This window comes from Nicotiana tabacum, chromosome 15 (assembly GCF_000715075.1).
Source record: "Nicotiana tabacum cultivar K326 chromosome 15, ASM71507v2, whole genome shotgun sequence".
NCBI classification, from domain to species: Eukaryota; Viridiplantae; Streptophyta; class Magnoliopsida; order Solanales; family Solanaceae; genus Nicotiana; species Nicotiana tabacum.
Genome location: NC_134094.1, coordinates 121,396,630 through 121,418,939, shown reverse-complemented (window position 1 = coordinate 121,418,939; position 22,310 = coordinate 121,396,630). Strand labels below are relative to the sequence as shown.

Genomic DNA, 22,310 nt, shown 5'->3' with positions numbered 1-22,310 from the left:
CGTTAAGATACCATCACATTAAATATTTTTAAACTATAATACATAATTATCTAACCAACACAACAATATTGATCATTTGTGTAAGTTTTGACGAAGTACTTTTATTTTAAATTCTTGTATTATGCTAATGTAATAATATTTTTCGGTATTTAGATGATTGTTGTATTATTATACTTAAAATTTGTCTCTTTAATTAAATTTTATTGTTCCTTCATATAAATAAATATTTAAATCATCACGTGTCATTATTAACGTGCAACGCACGTTCATAAATACTAGTTATAATATAAATATGAAAAATCTATAATTTACTTTCCTTTATTTTCCAAGTTCATCAATTAACTCTAAGCAAGTAACAAGACATTTCTATTGATCAAATTTATTCCTTAATGTACAGTTTTCTCTCTCTGGGTTGATATTTGCTGGTTTTGGACAAAACTTTTGTCAAAAAACGTTTTTAGTTTAATACTTTTGAGTACTTTAATTAAGAATATTACAGTTTATGACTCTATGCACAAGTTAATATTCAAACCGAATAAACTGAAGTTACCGAACCGAATAAACCGAAAGGAGAAAAATCGAACTATACCGAATTTAATTAGGTACGGTATAGGTATAGCATTTTAAAAAATCGAATACCGAAAATACCGAACCAAAATGTCTAAATACCGTACCGACCAACGAGCACCCTAACTGAGAGAATTCCAACTACGGAAGACAATAGTTAGTGCTCATCATTCGAGCATGTAACCTAGTTGACAGAAACAAGTTCACTAGAATTTATGTAACAGAAGTAAAGTAATCTCCCTTTCTCCAAACAGAATAAGGAACAACTTTGACTAAAATAAAGAAAGTAATCATCAAAAGACACAACCTTAAGTTGCAAATAATTAACAAGCTTTAGAACTGGAATGAAGATTTGGGGATGGCATTGAATTGTTGTATTCAAAAAATCATGTTTGTTGGACGTGGTATAGTGATCCCAATATGAGGGGAGAGCAATTATAATTTTGTTGGCTACTGTTAGCAATTACAAGAAGGTACTCATAAGACCATGGAACTATCAACAACATATACCGAGCTGGGAAGCTGTGCGATTTAGGTATTGCAATCTCTAACAGCTGCAGCAATCTTTTGCCACTCTCCATAAGCAGCTAAGCGTGACACAGAACGCATCCACAATTTGGTTTATGGTAAACCTTGATCCGCTCTTGCCAATATGATTGTAGCATACTCGTATAAGGGGCTTTGCTTCTACATACTATGTTTCACACACCGTAACTTATCCTCACGGGGATAGATAATGCAATGGCCAAAGGTATGATGTTAAAACTTTCTACTGTATGAAAAATAACAAAAGCCAATGCCTCTAGCTGCTGTAAATATTTCCAACCACTCCAGCAATGCTAACTACAATGGCCAATACTACATGAACCAATACACTATCTTCACATATAACTATGTTAGTATTTAAGGAAAGGTATATAACAAAATTTTGAATTGGGTATTTCCCACAAGCTCCTAAAAACAAAAAGTTGCATGCTAGAGATCAGAAAACAACTTACTAATGTTTTTTTATATGAAGTAAGTAGATCCATTGCTGGCATCAAGAAGATGCAAAGTGTACAAAAGAGGTGTTGTTAGCTTCATTACATTTGTCAGTGCTGCAGCAGGAAGCTAACAAGTTACAAAAATAAGAGACTAAGCTAATCTATTTAGAATGTTAGCTCTAGATGACAAAAGAACTAGTCTATGTGCATGGAACTAGCAGATTAGCCAGTTGCATATTTCATTTTTAGCACAACAATCACGTAATATATTTTTACAAAATGATATTCCTCTGAAGTTTAAACAAATTGAGCAGAATGAGTACTCAGAATTCATACATCCTACCATAACAAATTTGTGATAAGGCTTAGTTAGTTGATTGATTGATATACAACTGAATGGAGAATCTCTTGATAGGGAACGCTTTACCTCGCTAAGTGAGCCTAACAGGAGGAAATCCAGATTAGCCGGGCTAGTGAACTCCACTGTTGGCTGCCTAAAGCGAAAGAAAAAAGAAAAACTGATATACAACTACAACTTGCTGCAATAAAAAGCAGTCAGACATGGGCAATATAGGAGAATATCTTCTACCACTGTCGATTTTCTTCATGTTTCCAGAAACAATTCTGGGGGAAGAAAAGCCGAAATGCATCTTTCGTTTTTAACAATACCGGTCCAGTATAAAATTTCCACAAATGCTATCACGAGAACAATACGATAACACATTTAAATGCTTAAAAATAAAATAGCACATTGGAAAGTTTCCCACCTCTCAGACCCTCCATATCTCCAATTTATATAGGATGCAACATGTGAACTCAGAGGTATCCATCTAAGGAAGACAATAGCTAAAGCTCATCATTCAAGCATGTAACCGAGTTGACAGAAACACTAGAATCTATGTAATAAAAGTAATCTCTCTTTCTCTAAACAGATTTAGAAACAATTTTGACCAATATAAAGAAAGTTGCAAATAATTAACCAAGCTTTAGAATTGGAAGGAAGATTTGGGAATGGCATTGAATTATTGTATTCATAAAATCATTTTTGTTGTATGTGGTATAGTGATCCCAATATGAGGGGAGAGCAATTATAATTTTGTTGGCTACTGTTAGCAATTACAAGGTAACAGTCTCATAGGACCATGGAACTATCAACAACATACACCAAGCTGGGATCTGTGCGATTTAGGTATTGCAATCTCTAACAGCTGCAGCAATCTTTTGCCACTCTCCACAAGCAGCTAAGCGTGACACAGAATGCATCCACAATTTCGTTTATGGTAAACCTTCATCCGCTCTTTCCAAAATGATTCGTATCAGGGGCTTTGCTTCTAGAAACTTCGTTTCACAAAGCGTTACTTATCCTCACTGGGATAGATAATGCAATGGCCAAAGACGTTAAAACTTTCTACTGTATAAAAAATAACAAAAGCCAATCCCACTAACTGGCGAGGCTGTAAATATTTCCAACCACTCCAACAATGCTAACTACAACGGCCAATACTAACATGAACCAAGACAATATCTTTTCCTTGTGACTCAAACCAATCCCTTCTTTGCTCAACCTTAGAGCAATGAGAGATGGGAATGTAAAACCTAAAGAGACTGCTGTAGTCGCCCCTGTAAATTTGAAAGCAGCCCAAATGTTAGGAATCATAGTTGATCCGAGATATATGAGTGCCAAAAGAACCACAGTCAGAGCCAGACACCTCTTCCTACTTTCAGTTAGTGGTACTGATCCTTTAAATAACAAGGCATCCACTGTCTGCCTAAGAGAGAAATGGATAACAGGGAAAACAAGAACCAGATGAAAAACATAGCCAACACGGACTATGTAATTTAAAGGTGTGCTGAAACGAATTCCAAGGTCTTTATCAAAGTTAGTGAGCACATCCGATTCAGTATCCTTCCCGAAAAGTAAATAACCAGCTATTGCAGTAGAAGCATACACCAAAACACAGATAACACTGGTAATCCGTCCCACCCGATTCATTTTCTGAGGTGAGCGACCTTCGAGCTCATTATAAATAGGCTGAACATTGAAATGACAAACATAAGCATTCGACATGATAGGAATCACCACGAGCAGGTCTAAGATTGCCTTCTTAGACCCAAAATCCGGGGTCATTCTCGGAGCTTCAATCTTCCCTTCAACCAGCTTAATAAACGCTATGGTGAAAGCAACCAACACAAATACAACCGCGAGAGCTACAGAAGCACCCGAAGTCAAGCTCAACGAATCGATCTTATCCAAAGCACAAAGAGGTGCAAGACAAATCACCAACATAACCAAAATCACCAACTTCCTATGATCCCACACTCCATGACCTAACCATTGATCAAAAACACCAATATGACGAAGCGAACCGGACAAAACATCCCCTATAATAATCAAATACACAACCAAAACACCAGCATTGTTAACAATAATGCAAATCTCAGATATAACCTTAGCTGTTTTCCCCAATGCAGCCTGAACAACCTCCCCATACGATGCCGCCTTGCAATGTACAGTAAACCGGACAAGCAATTCGACACTGATCTCAGACAAAATAGCCATCAATAATATTAAGACAACACCAAGAACCAAACCCAATACTTTCATTGTAGCAGGCAATGCCATAATACCAGCACCAATAATAGTAGTTGTAAGATTAAAAACAGCACCATATATTCCAGACCCAGATTTATTTTCACCAAAAATAAGGGGTAAATTATCAAAATCAATATCATTAGCATCAAGATCATCCTCAATGTTTGATTTTGAATACCCATCTTTAATAAAGTTATCATCTTTTAATTCTAACTCAACAAAAGATGAATTTTTGGAAAGTGATGTATAATTACTATCCATATTCTTGTAATAATATATTCAGAAATTATACGCATGGAGGTAAAAAAAAAAAAGAAACAGTAAAGAAAAACGCACGGAGAAGTAATGCAAACTATTTTGGAGATGTGGGTTTTGGGATTAAATGATGAAAGATTAAGTTTTGTGTATGGAATTGGAGGAAGGAGGAACCCTAGATCCTGGGGTTCTCTCCTAATATAGAAGCAGTTTATTAATTACTTTTATGCTATATAACTTGTAAGATGGAACAAGAAAAGGTCAGAGGAAATGAAGGAAGAGGGCTGCATTCAAATTTGAGGTTCCCAATTGGCTGATTGAACTTGGAATTTTGCACCATAGTATTTCTATTTGGAAGCAGGACATATTATAAGAGAGAAACTTACTATCACATTTAATGTTTTAGATTAAATAAGTGTATTTTACTGTGGTTAAGTAATAAATAAACTGAAAATGTATATTCATTAACTATAATTAGGAGATATAATTAGGACCTGTCATGTTTTTATTGATTTGATTTAAACATGTACAATTTTAATCATACAGTCATACTATATTGCCTCTGATCCAATATAAGTGTCTTTATTAAAAAATTATTTAGTAACTAGCATTACTCATAAGAGTTATTTAATTAAATTACTCCCTCTTTAGTCTAGTCTAATAAATGTAAATGAGAATGGGTACTTTTCAAAAAATTGTAAAGATAATTTATTCGAGCAAGGATAGATTTAAAAAATAATAATGAGTGCATTTGTTTTAAGTTCCTAATTTCTTTAAACGATAATTATTTTTAATAAATTTGAGCTAAAATAATAGTTAAAATGGATCGGAGGGAGTTCCTTAAACTGTCGGATAAATATAATATGGTCGTGGTTCGTTTATAAATTCTTCAAATTACATTAAAAGTAAGCAAAATATTAAACTTGTCTTTGCAGTAAGTACTTAAAACTTCTTCCAGTAGTATTTTCCTTTTACCCAAATTAAAATACTTCCACTATTAATTGCAAAACAAGAGGGAAAAAAATGTTCAAGCACGATTCTGTAGTAGCCAAGATTTTCAAAATTTTAATGGTCAAAAGCTGAAAATTCAAATTACAAAGTCACGAGTTTGGATCAGCCAATATTGCCAATATATTAGCTCTTCTTTAATTTCTTTAGTCAGTATATAAAAGCAAAGCTTATAGTTTATTCACTTGGCTTAAAGAGTTCCAATATTCAATCAATTGAATCTTAAATTAGAAAATTTGTGGTGATATTTACATAGAATTAACATAGTAATACACATTTGTTAAATATTGTAATACATGTCAATACTAGTTCAGACATCAGAAATCACCATGTCGAATAGAAATGTTTTTGTCATTTCAATGATTATTTTTTACGAACAACAAAATGATTAGGTGAACGACGTTTTAATTGTCACTTAAGATTTTGACTCAAAAGAAAATCATAGATATCTTTTCTCTAATTGATTGTTTTCCAATTTGGGTCAGTTCTTTGTAGTTTCTACTTAGTCCAACCTTGCAAGTGGCAGTTAATATAGATTTGCCACAATTTGAAGACACTCAAAAAATTATATATTAGTACTTCAACAACAACTATTTAATTGACTTTTGGAATTTTTGAGGACACGCAAAAACAATAAGTACGATATTACTTATACTAGTTTATTTTTCTCCTTCTTATACTTGTGCTGTTATGCACACACGTGTAAATACACACATTCTTTCTTTTCTTCATGAGATACTTGGTATATACGGATCCTCAAGATCAGAATATGTAAGTTTCTCAAATATCAGTCATATTCTTAAATTTGGAATTAGAAAAGGGAGAGTTATATGTTTCATCTTTAACAGTTTCAGTTTCAGACTTTTATATCTGAAGAGAAAAATGATGGTTCCATCCCACGTGTACGAAGACATTTTCTTTTAGGCTTTGAAATGTCAAGCCAGCTAAAGAAATATTAAGGAAGATTTTATAGCAAATATTTCTTTGATTTCACATTGAATATTTGACTCTTGTCAAAGTCATGAGATCATTGATGACATCAATGAAGCAATCCTAAACATTATAAATAGGTGTCTTGCTCTCATTGTAAAATACACCAACAAAGAGAGAAAGAAAGAGTGAGATTTCACAGATAAGATATAAAAAAATAGTCTGTGAGAAAAATAGAGAGTGAGCGATATTGTAGTAAGGTGGGAATATCAAAAGAGGGTTCTTTCTTTTGAGTGTTGTAGTGGTCTTTGGAGTATTTTACTCTTACCTACAAAGTGTAAAATTCCTTGCTATAGTGATATTCGTTGCTCGTCTCGGGGTCGTGATTTTTTCCGTTATTCAAAAGGGTTTTTCACGTAAAAATCTTGGTATCGTTGTCACTCTTTTATTCTTGTTAATTACCGTATCTCGGTGCTACGTTATTATTCCGCTTTTATTACTGTGAATATTATTCTGTGGGGGTTTATTCCCAACAACTGGTATTAGAGCACAGGTTCTGCTCGTTCATAGAAGTACTATTCAGTGTCGGTAGTACTATACTCGGTGAAAACAAAAATGTCCGGAGTAAAGTACGAGGTAGCAAAATTTAACGAAGATAAGTTATTTCTCAACATGGCAAAGAAGGATAAGGGATCTGCTCATCCAACAAGGTTTACATAAAGTACTAAATGTTGATGCCAAAAAGCCTGATACCATAAAAGCTGAGGATTGGGCTTACTTAGATGAAAGAGCTGCTAGTGCAATCAGATTGCACTTATCAGATGATGTGGTAAATAACATCATTGATGAAGACACATCATGTGGCATTTGGACAAGGTTGGATAGCCTATACATGTCCAAAACGCTGATAAATAAATTATACCTGAAGAAGCAGTTATAAGCTATACACATGGGTGAAGGTACGACGTTTTTGTCACATTTAAATATGTTTAACGAACTAATCACACAGCTCGCCAACCTCGGAGTGAAAATAGAGAAAGAAGATAAAGCCATCTCGTTGTTGAACTCGTTGCCATCTTCGTACGATAATGTGGCAACAACCATCCTGCACGGTAAGACTACCATTGAGTTGAAAGATATCACATCGGCTCTTCTACTTAATGAGAAGATGAGAAAGAAGCCTGAAAATCAAGGACATGCTCTCATCACAGAAGGTAGAGGCAGGAGTTATCAAAGGAATTCAAGCAACTATGGTAGATCCGGAGCTCGTTGGAAGTCTAAGAACCGATCCAAATCAAGAGCTAGAAATTGCTATAATTGTGATCAACCAGGTCACTTCAAAATAGATTGCCCAAATCCAAGGAAGGGCAAAGGTGAAACCAGTGGCCAGAAGAATGACGATAATACAACCGCCATGGTGCAAAACAATAATAATATTGTCCTCTTTATAAATGAGGAATAGGAATGCATGCACTTATCAGATCCAGAGTCAGAATGGATTGTTGATACAGCATCATCTTACCATACCACACCGGTAAGAGATCTTTTTTGCCTATATGTAGTAGGTGATTTCGGCCTTGTGAGAATGGATAACACAAGTTACTCAAAGATTGCGGGGATTGGTGATATCTGTATCAAGAAAAATGTCGGATGCACATTGGTTCTAAAGGACGTGCGACATATACCTGATTTACGGATGAACTTGATCTCGGGAATTGCTTTAGATCAAGATAGATACGAGAACTATTTTGCAAATCAAAAGTTGAGACTCACCAAGGGATCATTGGTGATTGCAAAGGGAGTTGCTCGTGGCACGTTGTATAGGACAAATGCAGAAATATGCTAAGGTGAATTGAACATGGCACAAGATGCGATTTCTGCAGATTTAAGGCACAAAAAGATAGGTCATATGAGCGAGAAGGGATTGCAGATTATTGCCAGAAAATCACTCATTTCTTATGCCAAAGGTACAACGGTAAAACCTTGTGACTACTGTTTAATTGTTAAGCAGCATAGAGTCTCATTTCAGACATCGTCTAAAAGAAAATTGAATATACTTGATTTGGTATATTCTGATGTTTGTGGTCCAATGAAAATTGAATCGATGGGCGGTAACAAATATTTTGTTACTTTTATTGATGATGCTTCACGAAAAGTAAGGGTTTATATTTTGAAAACCAAAGATAAGGTATTTCAAGTTTTTCAGATGTTTCATGCTATGGTGGAAAGGGAGACATGCAAAAAGCTAAAGCGTCTCCAAAGTGACAATGGAGGTGAGTACACTTCTAGGGAATTTGAAGAGTATTATTCGAGCCATGGGATTAGACATGAAAAGACAGTTCCTGGAACCCCACAATACAATAGCATAGCCGAAAGGATGAACCGCACCATTGTGGAGAAGGTGAGAAGCATGCTCAGAATGGCTAAACTGCCTAAGTCATTCTGGGGTAAAGCAGTTCAGACAGCCTGTTACCTGATCAATAGGAGTCCATCAGTTCCGTTGGCGTTTGACATCCCAGAGAGAGCTTGGACCAATAAGGAGGTGTCCTACTCGCATCTGAAGGTGTTCGGTTGCAGAGATTTTGCACATGCACCAAAGGAGCAGAGAACAAAGCTAGATGATAAATCTGTTCCCTGCATATTCACCGGATATGGAGATGAAGAGTTCGGATACAGATTGTGGGATCCTGTAAAGAAGAAGATCATCAGAAGCAGAGATGTAGTCTTCCGAAAAAGTGAAGTTGGAACTGATGATGATATGCTAGAGAAGGCTAAGAATGGTATAATTCCTAACCTTGTTACTATTCCTTCTACTTCTAACAATCCCACAAGTGCAGAAAGTAGGACCGACGAGGTTGCCGAGTAGGGGGAACAACTTGATGATGATGTCGAGCAAGTAGAGTACCCCACTCAGGAAAAAGAATAATCTCAACCTCTGAGGAGATCAGAGAGGCCAAGGGCAAAGTCATGCAAGTACCCTTCCACAGAGTATGTCCTTATCATTGATGAAGGGGATCCAGAAAGTCTTAAGGAGGTGTTGTCTCATCCAGAAAAGAACCAGTGGATGAAATCCATACAAGAGGAGATGGAATCTTTGCAGAAAAATGGCACGTACAAGCTGGTTGAACTTCCAAAGGGTAAAAGACCACTCAAATGTAAGTGGATCTTTAAACTCAAGAAAAATGGAAATGGCAAGCTGGCTAGATACAAAGCTCGATTGGTGGTTAAAGGCTTTGAACAGAAAAAAGATATTGATTTTGACGAAATTTTTTTACCTGTTGTCAAAATGACTTATATTCGAACAATCTTGAGCTTAGCAGCTAGCCTAGATCTTGAAGTTGAGCAGTTGGATGTGAAAACTGCATTTCTTCATGGAGATTTGGAAAATAAAATTTATATGGAGCAGCCAGAAGGATTTGAAGTAGCTGAAAGGAAACACATGGTGTGCAAACTGAATAAGAGTCTTTATGGGTTAAAGCGGGCACCAAGGCAGTGGTACAAGAAGTTTGAATTATTCATGAAAAGTCAAACTTACACAAAGACATATTCTGATCCATGTTTATACTTCAAAAGATTTTCTGAAAATAACTTTATTATATTATTATTGTATATGGATGACATGTTAATTGTAGGAAAAGATAAGGGTTGATCGCAAAGTTAAAGGGAGATATGTCCAAGTCATTTGATATGAAGGAATTGGGCCCATCAGAACAAATTTTGGGTATGAAAATAGTTCGAGAGCAAACAAGCAGAAAGTTGTGGCTGTCTCAGGAGAAGTACATTAAACGTGTACTGGAATGCTTCAACATGATGAATGCTAAGCTAGTCAGCACACCTCTTGTTAGTCATCTAAAGTTGAGCAAGAAGATTTGTCCTGCAACAGTGGAAGAGAAAGGGAACATGGCTAGAGTTCCTTATTCTTCAGCAGTCAGAAGCTTGATGTATGCAATGGTATGTACCAGACCTGATATTGCTCATGCAGTTGGTGTTGTTAGCAGATTCCTTGAAAATCCTGGAAAGGAACATTGGGAAGCAGTCAAGTGGATACTCAGGTACCTAAGAGGTACTATTGGAGATTGCTTGTGTTTTGGAGGATCTGATCCAATCTTGAAGGGCTACACGGATGCTGATATGGCAGGTGATCTTGATAATCGTAAATCTACTACAAAATACCTGTTCACTTTTTCAGGGGAGCTATATCATGGCAGTCGATGTTGCAGAAGTGTGTTGCACTCTCTACAACTGAAACAGAACATATTGTCGCTACTGAAGCTGGAAAGGAGATGGTTTGGCTGAAACGGTTCCTTCAAGAGCTTGGATTGCATCAAAAGGAGTATGTCGTCTATTGTGACAGTCAAAGTGCAATAGACCTGAGCAAAAGCACCATGTATCATGCAAGGACGAAGCATATCGACGTGAGCTATCACTGGATTCGAGAAATAATATATGATGGATCTATACAGGTCAAGAAAATCCATACAAGTAAGAATCATTTGGATATGCTGACCAAGGTGGTACCAAGAGACAAGTTCTAGCTATGCAAAGAACTTGTCGTCATGAACTCTATATGAAAAACTGGAGTTATCTCCTTCAAGTACATGGGACTAGAGGGGGAGATTTGATGGGTCCATCCCATGTGCAAGTAAGACATCTTACTTTTGGCTTTGAAATGTCAAGCCAACTAAAGGAATAGTAAGAAAGATTTTATGGCAAATATTTTTTTTGTTTCACATTGAATATTTGACTCTTGCCAAACTCATGAGATCTATGATGACACCAATAAAGCAATCCTAAACACTATAAATAGGTGTCTTGCTCTTATTGTAAAATACACCAACAAAGAGAAAAAGAAAGAGTGAGGTTTCACAGACAAGGTATAAGAAAATAGTCTGTGAGAAAAATAGAGAGTGGACGATATTGTAGTAAAGTGGGAATATCAAAAGAGGGTTTTTTCTTTTGAGTGTTGTAGTGGTCTTTAGAGTATTTTACTCGGACTTACAAAGTGTAAAATTTCTTACTATAGTGATATTAGTTGCTCGTCTCGGGGCCGTTGTTTTTTCCCTTATTCAAAAGGGTTTTTCACGTAAAAATCTTGGTGTCGTTGACACTCTTTTATTCTTGTTAATTACCGTATCTCGGTGCTATATTATTATTCCACTTTTATTACTGTAAATATTATTTCAGTGGGGGTTTATTCCCAACAAAAAAATTTGAAACAATAAACTATGTAATTTTACACTACCTGTACATTTACCAGATGTAATGGGATATTTTACCTTATTTTACAAGTTGCTTAACCATTTTATTATGAACAAATTACCCACAGTTATCTTAAAAATTACTTAATAGAATAATTTTTCTAAAAATGTTAAACCATGACAGGGAAGCTTATCTACATTTCTGTCATAGCACAATGCAATCATGAAAGAGAGCTTCACATGTGGTACTATGAAAAGACTAAACTTACATGCCAATACCAATACAATAACTCTAAGTACAACAGACTACATATATAATTCAACAAATGGCATACTATATTATTGATTCAAGTACGGCAGCACTTCTGCACAGAAAACATAGTTAATAAGTACTCTTCCGGCTCACAATAAGTAATTTTTTAATTTTTTTTATGGTTCAAAATAAGTGATTTTTCAGATTTCAAAAATAAATTAATTATTTTTTTCCAACATTCTCCTTGGAGTAAATAGTGTTGGAATATGTGTTAGAAGTTTATGTGAAAAGATAGTAAATGTTAATATGGTCAATTTCATTACTAATTAATGTTAAAATGTGAATTTCTTAATGTGTGAAAACAACCGAAAAATCACTTACTGTGGATCAGGGTGTCACGTCCTTAGTAGTTAACTAAGTACACGTGCGGCACTTGACAACTCGCTAACGATCTTGCACAACTTGCTCACGTTCTTGCTATGCCAAGTCAGCCTTACTACACTCAAGATCGCTAAGAGAATGGTAGAAAGAACAGAAGAGAATTGTTAAAGAAAGCTTTGTATTAGAGAGAACTTGAATTGTTTGCTTGATGAATTATAAATGAATGACCCCTTTTATATACTAGTCTCCTATGAGCTAGTGTGTAAATATTAACTATTACACAAGTCCTTAATATTTATAAGATAAGGGCTTTCTCTAGAATTCTCTACAAGCCTAAAAGATTCCAAAGATTTTACTAGCAAATCCATAAGCATCTAGGATCTTCCAAAGGAAATGTCCATACTTCTCTAGAATCTTCTCACAAATACTAGCTTTCCTCCTATGTAAGCTTTCATATGGTATTAATATATGCCAAATGGTGCCTATGTGGCATGGTGACGTGGCGGGTCATCACAGAAGGGAGTAAAAGTTAAATACACGAAACAAATCTAGCATATAGGTGTGAGAGTCATTCTTTTTTAAACTGATTAAAAAGGGAAGTCTCAACTGAGGGAGTATATTTTAACATGCACTCCTATGTGATCCATGCATAATTTTACAATAATACTTTTTCTTATAAGTTTAATTTATATGCATGTAAAAAGTATTTACACCAATAGATGACTTAAACGAAAGTTACATGTAACCCTAATACTAGTATTTTTGGAAATAATTTCTGAAGACAAGAAACTGCAAAAACGAAAACCTTGAATTCTCAATCATCGTTTAGTCTAAACTCTTGAGAGACAAACACTGGCTACACTAACTGGAAAGTAATAGGAGAAGCAAAGGAGAGGAGTGAAAGTGAGCAATGGTCTAACCGGAGTCCGAGATTGACTCCGATGTATGTTGGAGGGAAAAGAAAGAAATACTTTGAAAAATGAGATAAGGAGTGTGGATTTATGGGGATAGTTACATGTTTCACAACCAACTCCAGGCCATTCACTTTCACAGTTGAGGTGGAGAGTTCAAACTCCATCAGTAGCGTACGTAGCTTCTCCTTAACTGGTCTCCTTTCCCCTCTTTGATGTAATAAAATTCCAAGCCATGATCGCCATCCAGACACATGATCCCAAGCAAACCGTCACTCAAGTTATCCAGTAAATTGAATGGCATGTATTCCATATTCCTAAGGTTGTCCATTGTATCTGTATTAGCTACAAGACCTAATACCAATATAAGCACATATACCTATCTAATTAAGTTACAGTGGCAAAAGCAAAATGTCATCCGATTTTTATTAATTGGAGGTGTCAAAATTGACCCAAAAAGAACATGACCCGCACAATCCGCCCAAGGTTACGCCGGTCACTGACCCGCCATTTGTCGACCTCAACTCATCTTGACCTAGTTCCATCTCAGCCCATCTAAAATTGGGCCGATTTTTTGCCCAAATTGATACATGAATAACTTTGCCAAAATATCTTTAAAATAATTTTTTTTTGTTTGATATGTTATATATGATCATAACAAAAGAAAAAAAAATCTTATTTGATAATTAAACAATTCATAAGAAAACAACACACATTAATTAAAGTTTGGTAAGAATTGAACGGATTGCGCTATGACCCAAATTTTAGCACATCTTGATTCAGTCCATTTCACTCCGAGTAACTTTTGGGTGTGTTAGATCATTGACCCACCAATTTGTTGACTCATCCTATTTTGACTTGCCTAAAATTAGTCCAACCCGCCCATTTGACAGCCCTAATATTAACCAGTAGATGTTCTCAATACCAATTATCAATTCAACAATTATCCTAAAATTGGGAGAAATGAGAATATGAAGTATAACTAAAGAATCTAGACAGTCTCTACATTTTAATCAAATTAAACAAATAAAAGTAGTCTCACGAAACAATGTGAAGCTCACTAAACTTTACTTCTTAGCTTTTCTACTACTTCGTCTAACCATGTATCTGAAAAATGTAAGAAGAGCGGGTGCACCACCAACTCAACAAATGGTTGCTCAATCCCAAGGTAGCACATAGTTCTATATACAAGTTAATGTAATTACGAGTATACTACTTCCAATAAATGACGTTTGTAATGCAGCAATTGGGTTCATTAAGTGTTTTTCAACCAGTAATTGCTCCCTTATTCCCGAGTAACTAGGGAACTTGGTACATTGCCAATCTTAATACATCTAGGATGCTTGGATACAAGTACGATTGACCACCCAAGTGAACATTTGAGAAAAAACACATTTTTAAGAAAAGGGACCTTGCTTTACCTGGAAGTTATTATGAGACTAAAAAGTTGGATAGGAATTAAGGAAAAAAGAAATTGCGTATAAACTCTATTATTTAACCATAATTAAGTGATATGAAGCATAACTTTATTTTGCGATTTATAAAGTTTAGTTGATTGATTTTATGTAGTAAATACCAAATGCAACTACATATTTTTATCATAAGAATATCGTTTAGATTAGTTATTTATTTGTTTCTTACATCGAGCAGATCTAGCAACATGTGAGTGGTTTAGATTCCTAAACCAAATGTGTTTTCCACATTCAGATTTGTTTCCAAATTGATTTAATATCATTTGTCTTCTCTTTTGGTAATCCCTTATGATTTTAATTGGGGGAAAAAGTAAATTAGATGTAAAGCACTTGAATTCAATTGGCGACAAAAAAAAGGTAAAAGTTGTTATAAATAGTATTTTATTTATGGTGAATGTTTATATTTTAGAGAGATTTTAGGGTTTGTTACTTGGTGGCTAAGTTACTTTTTCTCTATAAACAGAGAGATTCTATTCCATTGTAATTGATCAAAAATCAATAAGAGTATTCTCTTTCTACTTTTCTCTACAATGTTCTTCTTTTTTTATTGTTTCATAACACGTTATCAGCACGAGACTCTAACCAATTGAATAGAGGCTTTGAGATACGTACATGGTACTCAACTTGTATATAATATTGAGTATAACGATTGTCAATTGTTCCGTGAACTTCCTTGAGGAATAACTTCTGGATTTAAGGTAAGTATTTTTACCTTATTTTTCTCTTTTAAATTCATGAAATTCTATAATTTGATTTTAAATATAAGCAAAGACAATAAATTTTGGTTATAACTCTAATAGAGTTTGTAAGAAATTATAACCACCCGAAGTGGTAAAATTTTTGTCTTGCCATGATCAAATTCATGTATAATTGTGAGCACAAAAAGTGAAAACTCATCCCATTGAATTTGCTTCATTCTTATTCCCTTAAGAGAATGTGATAGCAATATGTGATAAGTCTGAAAGAAGATAAAATTATTACCGTGAAAGTATCAATGGATATGGACGTGGCAATAGACGAAATTATAATCGTCATCATTGTGATAATGAGAATAATAAGGATTCTCAAAATAATCATTCACTCTGTGAAAGTAATATTTGTTATCGATTTGACATGAGATTTTGTAAAGCACATATAAATGACTATGGTCTATTCATGATGTGAATACGATAATATGTGATTTATGAATACATATTTATTCTTGAAAGAATATGAACGTGCTAGTGGTAGTGGATATACCACACTAATCTCTAGAAAGAGATTTGAGATGAACTAAGAAAATAGTTTCATTATTATAGCATGATTGGTCATTGGTCACGTACCTATTGTAGAGCCAAACTATTTTGGCAATATGATTATTAAAAGACAACAGTAATGCAAGAAACAGATCTTGCATATAATTTTGACCATGACCATAATGGTGTAACTTTCTCCTTAAAAGTTTATTCACCATATAGATGTTGATGAATAAGTGATAGTACAAAATTATTTGAGAGCTCTGGAAGAACCAATTATACTATTTTGTGTTCGTAGTAAGTCTCAAAGAAACTTATTGAGTTTCTAAAGTATTCGCGAAAGCGGTTGGTTATATTGAGACTATAAATAATGAAGATTTAATATGTTTATATTACTACAACTGTAGTGGGGTAATATGTATATATGAATACTACCCGCTTTATTTCCTGATTTGTATTATACAAATAAACAATATGGCAAAATTACACGACACAGTAAACTGGATGTTTATTGATATAAAACCCATGTCACAGTAAACCAGAAGTTTAATTAATAATTACGCATGTCATGATGTAAACCTGAAGTTTACTAATACAGACAATTTTATCAAGCAAGGCCTGTTGAGCAATCTTGATTTAGATGCGCAAAATAAATGAGAATCAACATGGGTAAGTGTTGAAGAAGATTCTTTATGAATTCTCTTGTTTTGCTTGTTCTCGCGATTATTATACCAACTAAAATTGGGATTGAATCCCTTGAATTCTAAAATTTATCAAAGGTGAATATGGGCTCATTCACCTGTCATGTATACCACATAAGATGCATCTATGATATGGTTACATGTAAAATTATTATTAACCCGCAACTTGGTATTTGCGAGGTAACTTGCTCAATAATTTAATTTCGAGCATAATTTTCATATTTTCTATTCAAGACAATTCATCTTAATAAGTTGGTTTACATCACAACTGGTTTAGCAAAATAATTTATTGAGTGCCTCCACTTAATAGCTAAACAATTGCTTATGAGAACAAAGTTATCTATATCAATTTGATATACGTTATACGCGAAAGTATATAGCATTCTCCCCTCACAAGTGGTTCAGGGTCAGGGACCAAATAATTTTATCTTATTATTATTGATGTGCGGTTTATATTTTGATTAGAAGCATAACGCACAAAGGTGAGTTTCTAAAGTTGAGGAAGCAAGTTACTTTTTCTAACATGAGGGGTAGACAAGATAAACCATTGAGAAAAAGTTACGTGAAATGAATTATCATTTGTACATTTAGATCCTCAAATAAGATAGTATGAACTTGAAGTTCATAAAAAGATAATTCATCTGCAATATATTGCAAAGCATGCCAGACACATTTGCTGACCCAAAGAAAGTAACTATATTCTTACTGCAAATGCTCCTATTAGAATAAGTCGTAGAAGGACAAAGTCTATGGTACACTTAAAGTATATAGACCAATCGATTTCAAATAAAATTCTTGATAAAGAAGATGAGCAAATGATCTAAATGATTATAATAAGGAGGCAAGTGATCTAAAAGATCACATGACATAACACTTCATAAAATCTCAGGAGAGGTTTAGGTACCTGAAATATAAATGAAGAGATCTCTTTGTTATGTCTTTATGAAAAAACAAAAATGAGGTTGGAACTGATATAAAATGTTCGTTGACTACATCTATGATAACGCTAAATATATATGAGGTTCTTAAGTCTGAAGAAACAATTCAAGTAGAATTGGTTTCATATGAAAGACATGTAATTTTGGACATATAGTTCAAACACTTGAAAGTATAAAGTGAATGATGTGTACAATTATTTTCATGTATTTTATATATCTGGCATGACATGAAAACTTGATATAAATCTAAAGTCCATTTGTATGGCTTATATGACTTAACTTATGACAATCCCTGAAGGATTAAAATTGCTTAAAGCATATAGAATTCTTGGCCATGAAGTACTACACCCTAAGTGCAATTTATGCACAAATGTATCTTGCTATAACTATAAGCATGATAATATGATAGCAGGAGTTTTTACCCCTATGTGAAGATATTGAAATGATGATTCCCCAGATCATACGAAGACAATACATCTATCAGGGATGATGATTTCAAGGTGAAACAAATTCGCTCAAGTTAATATGGCTGATTTGTTCATCAAATCTCTACCAACGACCTTTTAAAGATGGTGCACAAGATAGGAATACGAAGGTTCAAAGATATGAATTGATTGTCTTATCGGGCGGAGTTAATACGCGTTGTACTCTTTTTTCCTTATAAGGTTTTGTCCCACTGGGTTTTCCTTGCAAGATTTTTAACGAGGCAACCGAAAGACGTATTATTAAAATGTGTACTCTTTTTCCTTCACTAGAATTTTTTCCCACTGCCTTTTATTTTAGTTAAGGTTTTAACGAGGAACATTACCTATTGAATAGACATTCAAGGGGAAGTGTTATAAATAGTATTTTATTTATGGTGAATGTCTATATTTTAGAGATATTTTAGGGTTTGTTACTTAGTGACTAAATCACTTTTTTCCCTATAAATAGAGAGATTCTATTCCATTGTAATTGATCCCAAATCAATAAGAGTACTCTCTTTCTACTTTTCTCTGCAACACTCTTCTTCTTTTATTGTTTCATAATAAAAGTTTAAAATTCATTCAATATTAGACGTAGAGACTATACGATCTAGATCCCGGAGTTAATAAAATGAATTTAGTAACATGACCTTTTCCTAATAATCTTTAGATTTGATCAATACCTGCAACTGCAAAAATATTAAAATTACATGTTTACCCTAAAAATTGAGTAATAATTAAACCTATATTGTGGTTTTAAGGATATGTGATTTAGACCAGCACCAATTGATAAACAGCAAATTAAATAGATAACTTGGATAATAAAATAAATCAAACCAGTCTGCAAGCGATGCCTCGACCTCGATTCGAAATAGTCTCGAGGTTAATTAATAAGAACAGTATAGGATAGAACAAACAATGATGAATAGTGATGAACAAAGAAAACAACGTATATGTGTATTCTTATAAGTGAATAATGTGTGTCTACAAGTGAATGGGATCCCTCTTTATATAATAGAGGAATCCTAAATGAGGTACAACTCTAATAACGGAAGTAGATCCCATGATTGGCGTTAATAACCATTTTGATTTGATCTGTTCTGGAATTTTCGTCCTGACTTTCGACCGGTTATCAATTTCTCGCCATTCCATTATTACGCCTCACTCGAAGTCAATCATGCTCGATCTCGATTACTACTGGCCTCTATCTCAATGGACACTTCGATCTCCAGGTGTGATGCTCTATCTTCGAGCTCGAGCTCGAGCTCGAGCCCGATCTATTATAAGGTTACCCTTGAGGCAACTCCCCTACCAATGAAATCGGGTATGCCCCATTTCGACCGTATACAGTAGTCCCCTCATTTTTTGGAGTGTAACGAGAAGAAACGAATTTGAGACTTCGATAAAATATGACATCAACATTGTGACGTAAGCGACATAAGCGATTGAAGCATCGCGTCTGTGCAGTTCCCAGGGTTATTAATTAATGCTAGTTGACGGTTGGCCACCAGTGTTTTCAAACCGTCAAAGTGGCTATTATCAATATACCACCTTCAAAATCTTTTCAAACTTTACTTTCAAACTTCTTCTAATCTTCAAAAGCTCTTCTATTCTCTTCAAGTCCACCGACTTTGTCATTTTCCGTTCGCCAATCTCTTATTAAAATGCAAGTTCCGCCTTTTCCTTCTTTAAAATTCATATAGCTATGGCAAAAACATCAAAGACCGTTCCTCAAGAGGAAAAGGCCTCCTCATCACGGTCGGCCGTTGACAAAACACCGGTGGAGCCACGTATCGAAGAGTGCATCTCCGGGCCATGTGAACTTACTTCCGACTTTAAAGTCAAAAAACCCTCTTCGGCTCCTGGCCGATGCGAGCCCATGTCTAGATACATCTGTTCGATATCTGAAGGCGATCTAGAGCAGGTGAAAAAGGACTGCCACTGGGAGAATAAATAGGTTGTGATTCTTACCCCCGAAGTGGACATCACTACTCATGTGAAAGGGTTCTTAAGTGTATACCTACCCTTTCACACTGGGTTCCGTCGATCTCGTCATAATCGACTTCTACCGCTAATACCGGGTAACCCTAGGCCAGATCTACACCTATTTTTGGCACATTGTCATCTTGCTCAGATTCTTCTCGAGCAAGATCGAAGGGATGTCTTTCACCCTCGATCATCTCATTAGGCTATACAGCCCCCGTCTTTATCGGGGCGAACTGATAAGGCTTCAGTGCCGGGCCACGAAAGTGCTATTCTCGAGCATAGACGAGGACAAAGAGCGAGGATGGATGTGCCGGTTTATCCGAGTCAGGACCTCTGATTTAATCCCCGCCGAGAAGATTCCATTCCCCAAAGAATGGCACATGAAGCGTAAGTAGAACTTCACCGATATCATTCGGTCACTTGTTATATTTCCTTTACCTTTTTTCATCTATATATTCTTCTTTATGGTGCAGCTTCCCCCTGGTTTCCTGGTGCAGTCCTGGACCTCGCAGGTTGGGTTCAACAACTGGTTTCGACCTCTTCGTATGTTGAGCGCTTGTGGTGTGATTTGGCCAAGGGTCGATGGGAGGCCAAAAATTATGGTAAGTTCACTTGTCCGAGTTTGATGCTTTCCTATGAAATACTTCCTTTTAACCAAATTTCTTCTCATACAGGTCTTGGAGATAGTGTCGTTATGAGGCTGCCTCCCCTCGGGGAAGATGAGGTCCCGAAGCTGACCAAAGATAAGAAAAGGAGAAGGGCCTCGCCACCAGATACCCCGAAGCCCAAGAAAAGCAGGGCTCAAAAGTTGAAGACTGATCTTGCCGTTCTGCTTGCCGATGTAGTCCAAACGCTACGAGATGAAGACGGGGAGGTGGAAGATGCCGACTGCCTACTGGTAGCTCGGAAGAGGGGAGGAATCAAAGCTGCGAGATTGTTGAGCCGGTGACGGTCGAGGAGGTTCAGCCGCTCACCGAGGTGATCTCGGAGGAAGGCCCGAGCAGAATCCCCAAGTCATCGGGTGTTGATGGAGCCTCCTGCCGTGATGAGCAACTGGTGGGTGTGCCCAAAGGGTTTAGTTCAGAGGCTCTTTAAAGAGAAGAGAATGCCCCGAGTGACTTGCGCGGGGCAATTAACATTGATGATTCGCCTCCCGGCCCCACGTTCTCTGAGGGGCAGTTTTGGGATTCCCGTCTATGGGGACCCCCGATGTGGGGATGACCCCCGAAGGGGATGACATATTTCGCTGCTGTTTTGCGGGGGTCGACGATACTCCCGACCTGGACGCATCACACCTTTTTGATGAGGCTCAGCGGCTTCTGAACCAGGTGAGTTTTAGCCCATGTTACCATGCTTGCGTTTATTCTTAGTTCTCTAAGTCTGATTCCCTTCCTTTATGTACAGGCTATGACGCTCCATCGAGAAACGTCCTCCAAATACCGAGTTGAGCTGGCCCGATATGAGGCTGATCTCAAAAAGCTTATGGAGGAGAGAGGTGCCCTCAAACTTCTCTATGTGCAAAAAGAAGAGGATATCATGAGCATTCGAGCCGAGATGACAAGAGCTCATCAAGATTAGACTAAGCTCATCGAACGGGTAATGTAAATTTTTGGGAGCTTGTTATGTATCAATTTGATATTGGCAATTAACGCTTTGATCCTGCAGGTTCAAGAGAAGGCCAAATTAGTTGAGCAGCTTCGTGAGGAGTCCAAGATGAAAGAGGCAGAAACTTTGGGGTGGAAGAATAGCATGGACCATCTTGCCTCGTAAAAAGATGCAGTTCGGGCCCAACTGTCTTCGGTTGAGAATCAACTCCAAAGTGTGAAGGGGGAGAGTTTTCCCCGAGCCCAGAAGGTTGAAGAGCTCGAGACTCGGTTGACCGCCGAGCTTGCAAGGGCCATATCCGAGGCAGAGGCACTCGTGGCCTCCTACCGAGCCGACGCTGAAGCCGCTAACACTCAGGCAAAGGAAATTTCTGACGCTGCTGAGGTTAGATTGTCCCGTGTTGCCGAGAATGCTAGGTGCCAGTCTCAAAGAGAGGCTCTTGAGGAGGTACATGCTCGTGGCTTCGACCTCACGGCTGATATCAATAGTGCAAAAATTTTGGAGGACGAGGCCGGAGCTTTGCTTTCCGATGATGAAGACTTTGCGAGTGAATCCGAGAGAGGGGGAGATGAAGATGAAGCTCCCAAAGATGCGGCTCCCGAGGCAAACGAGGCACTTAGGATTTTTTCTTCTTTTATTTTTTGTGTAAGACCATGTGTGGTCTTTGTAAATACTTTGCATATATGAAAGATTCCTTTTCTTTCCGTTCCAATTTCTGATTTATGATAAATTTTGTTTTTCCTTTGCCTTGTGAAGACTTTGTTGCAATCGGGTTATTGTAGCCTCTATAATTGAGTGAGCGATTACTCGAACTCAGAGTAGAATAAACC

The 22,310-nt window shown here is 36.2% G+C and overlaps 1 protein-coding gene across 1 annotated transcript; it reads right to left on the bottom strand.

Moving 5' to 3' along the window:
- Positions 1–2,554: 2,554 nt before the first annotated feature.
- On the bottom strand, positions 2,555–4,747 carry LOC107780583 (amino acid transporter AVT6E-like). Its single transcript, XM_016601131.2, has one exon. The coding sequence runs from the start codon at positions 4,402–4,404 to the stop codon at positions 2,992–2,994; it is 1,413 nt and encodes a 470-aa protein (XP_016456617.2). The 5' UTR covers positions 4,405–4,747; the 3' UTR covers positions 2,555–2,991.
- Between the last annotated feature and the right edge of the window lie 17,563 nt (positions 4,748–22,310).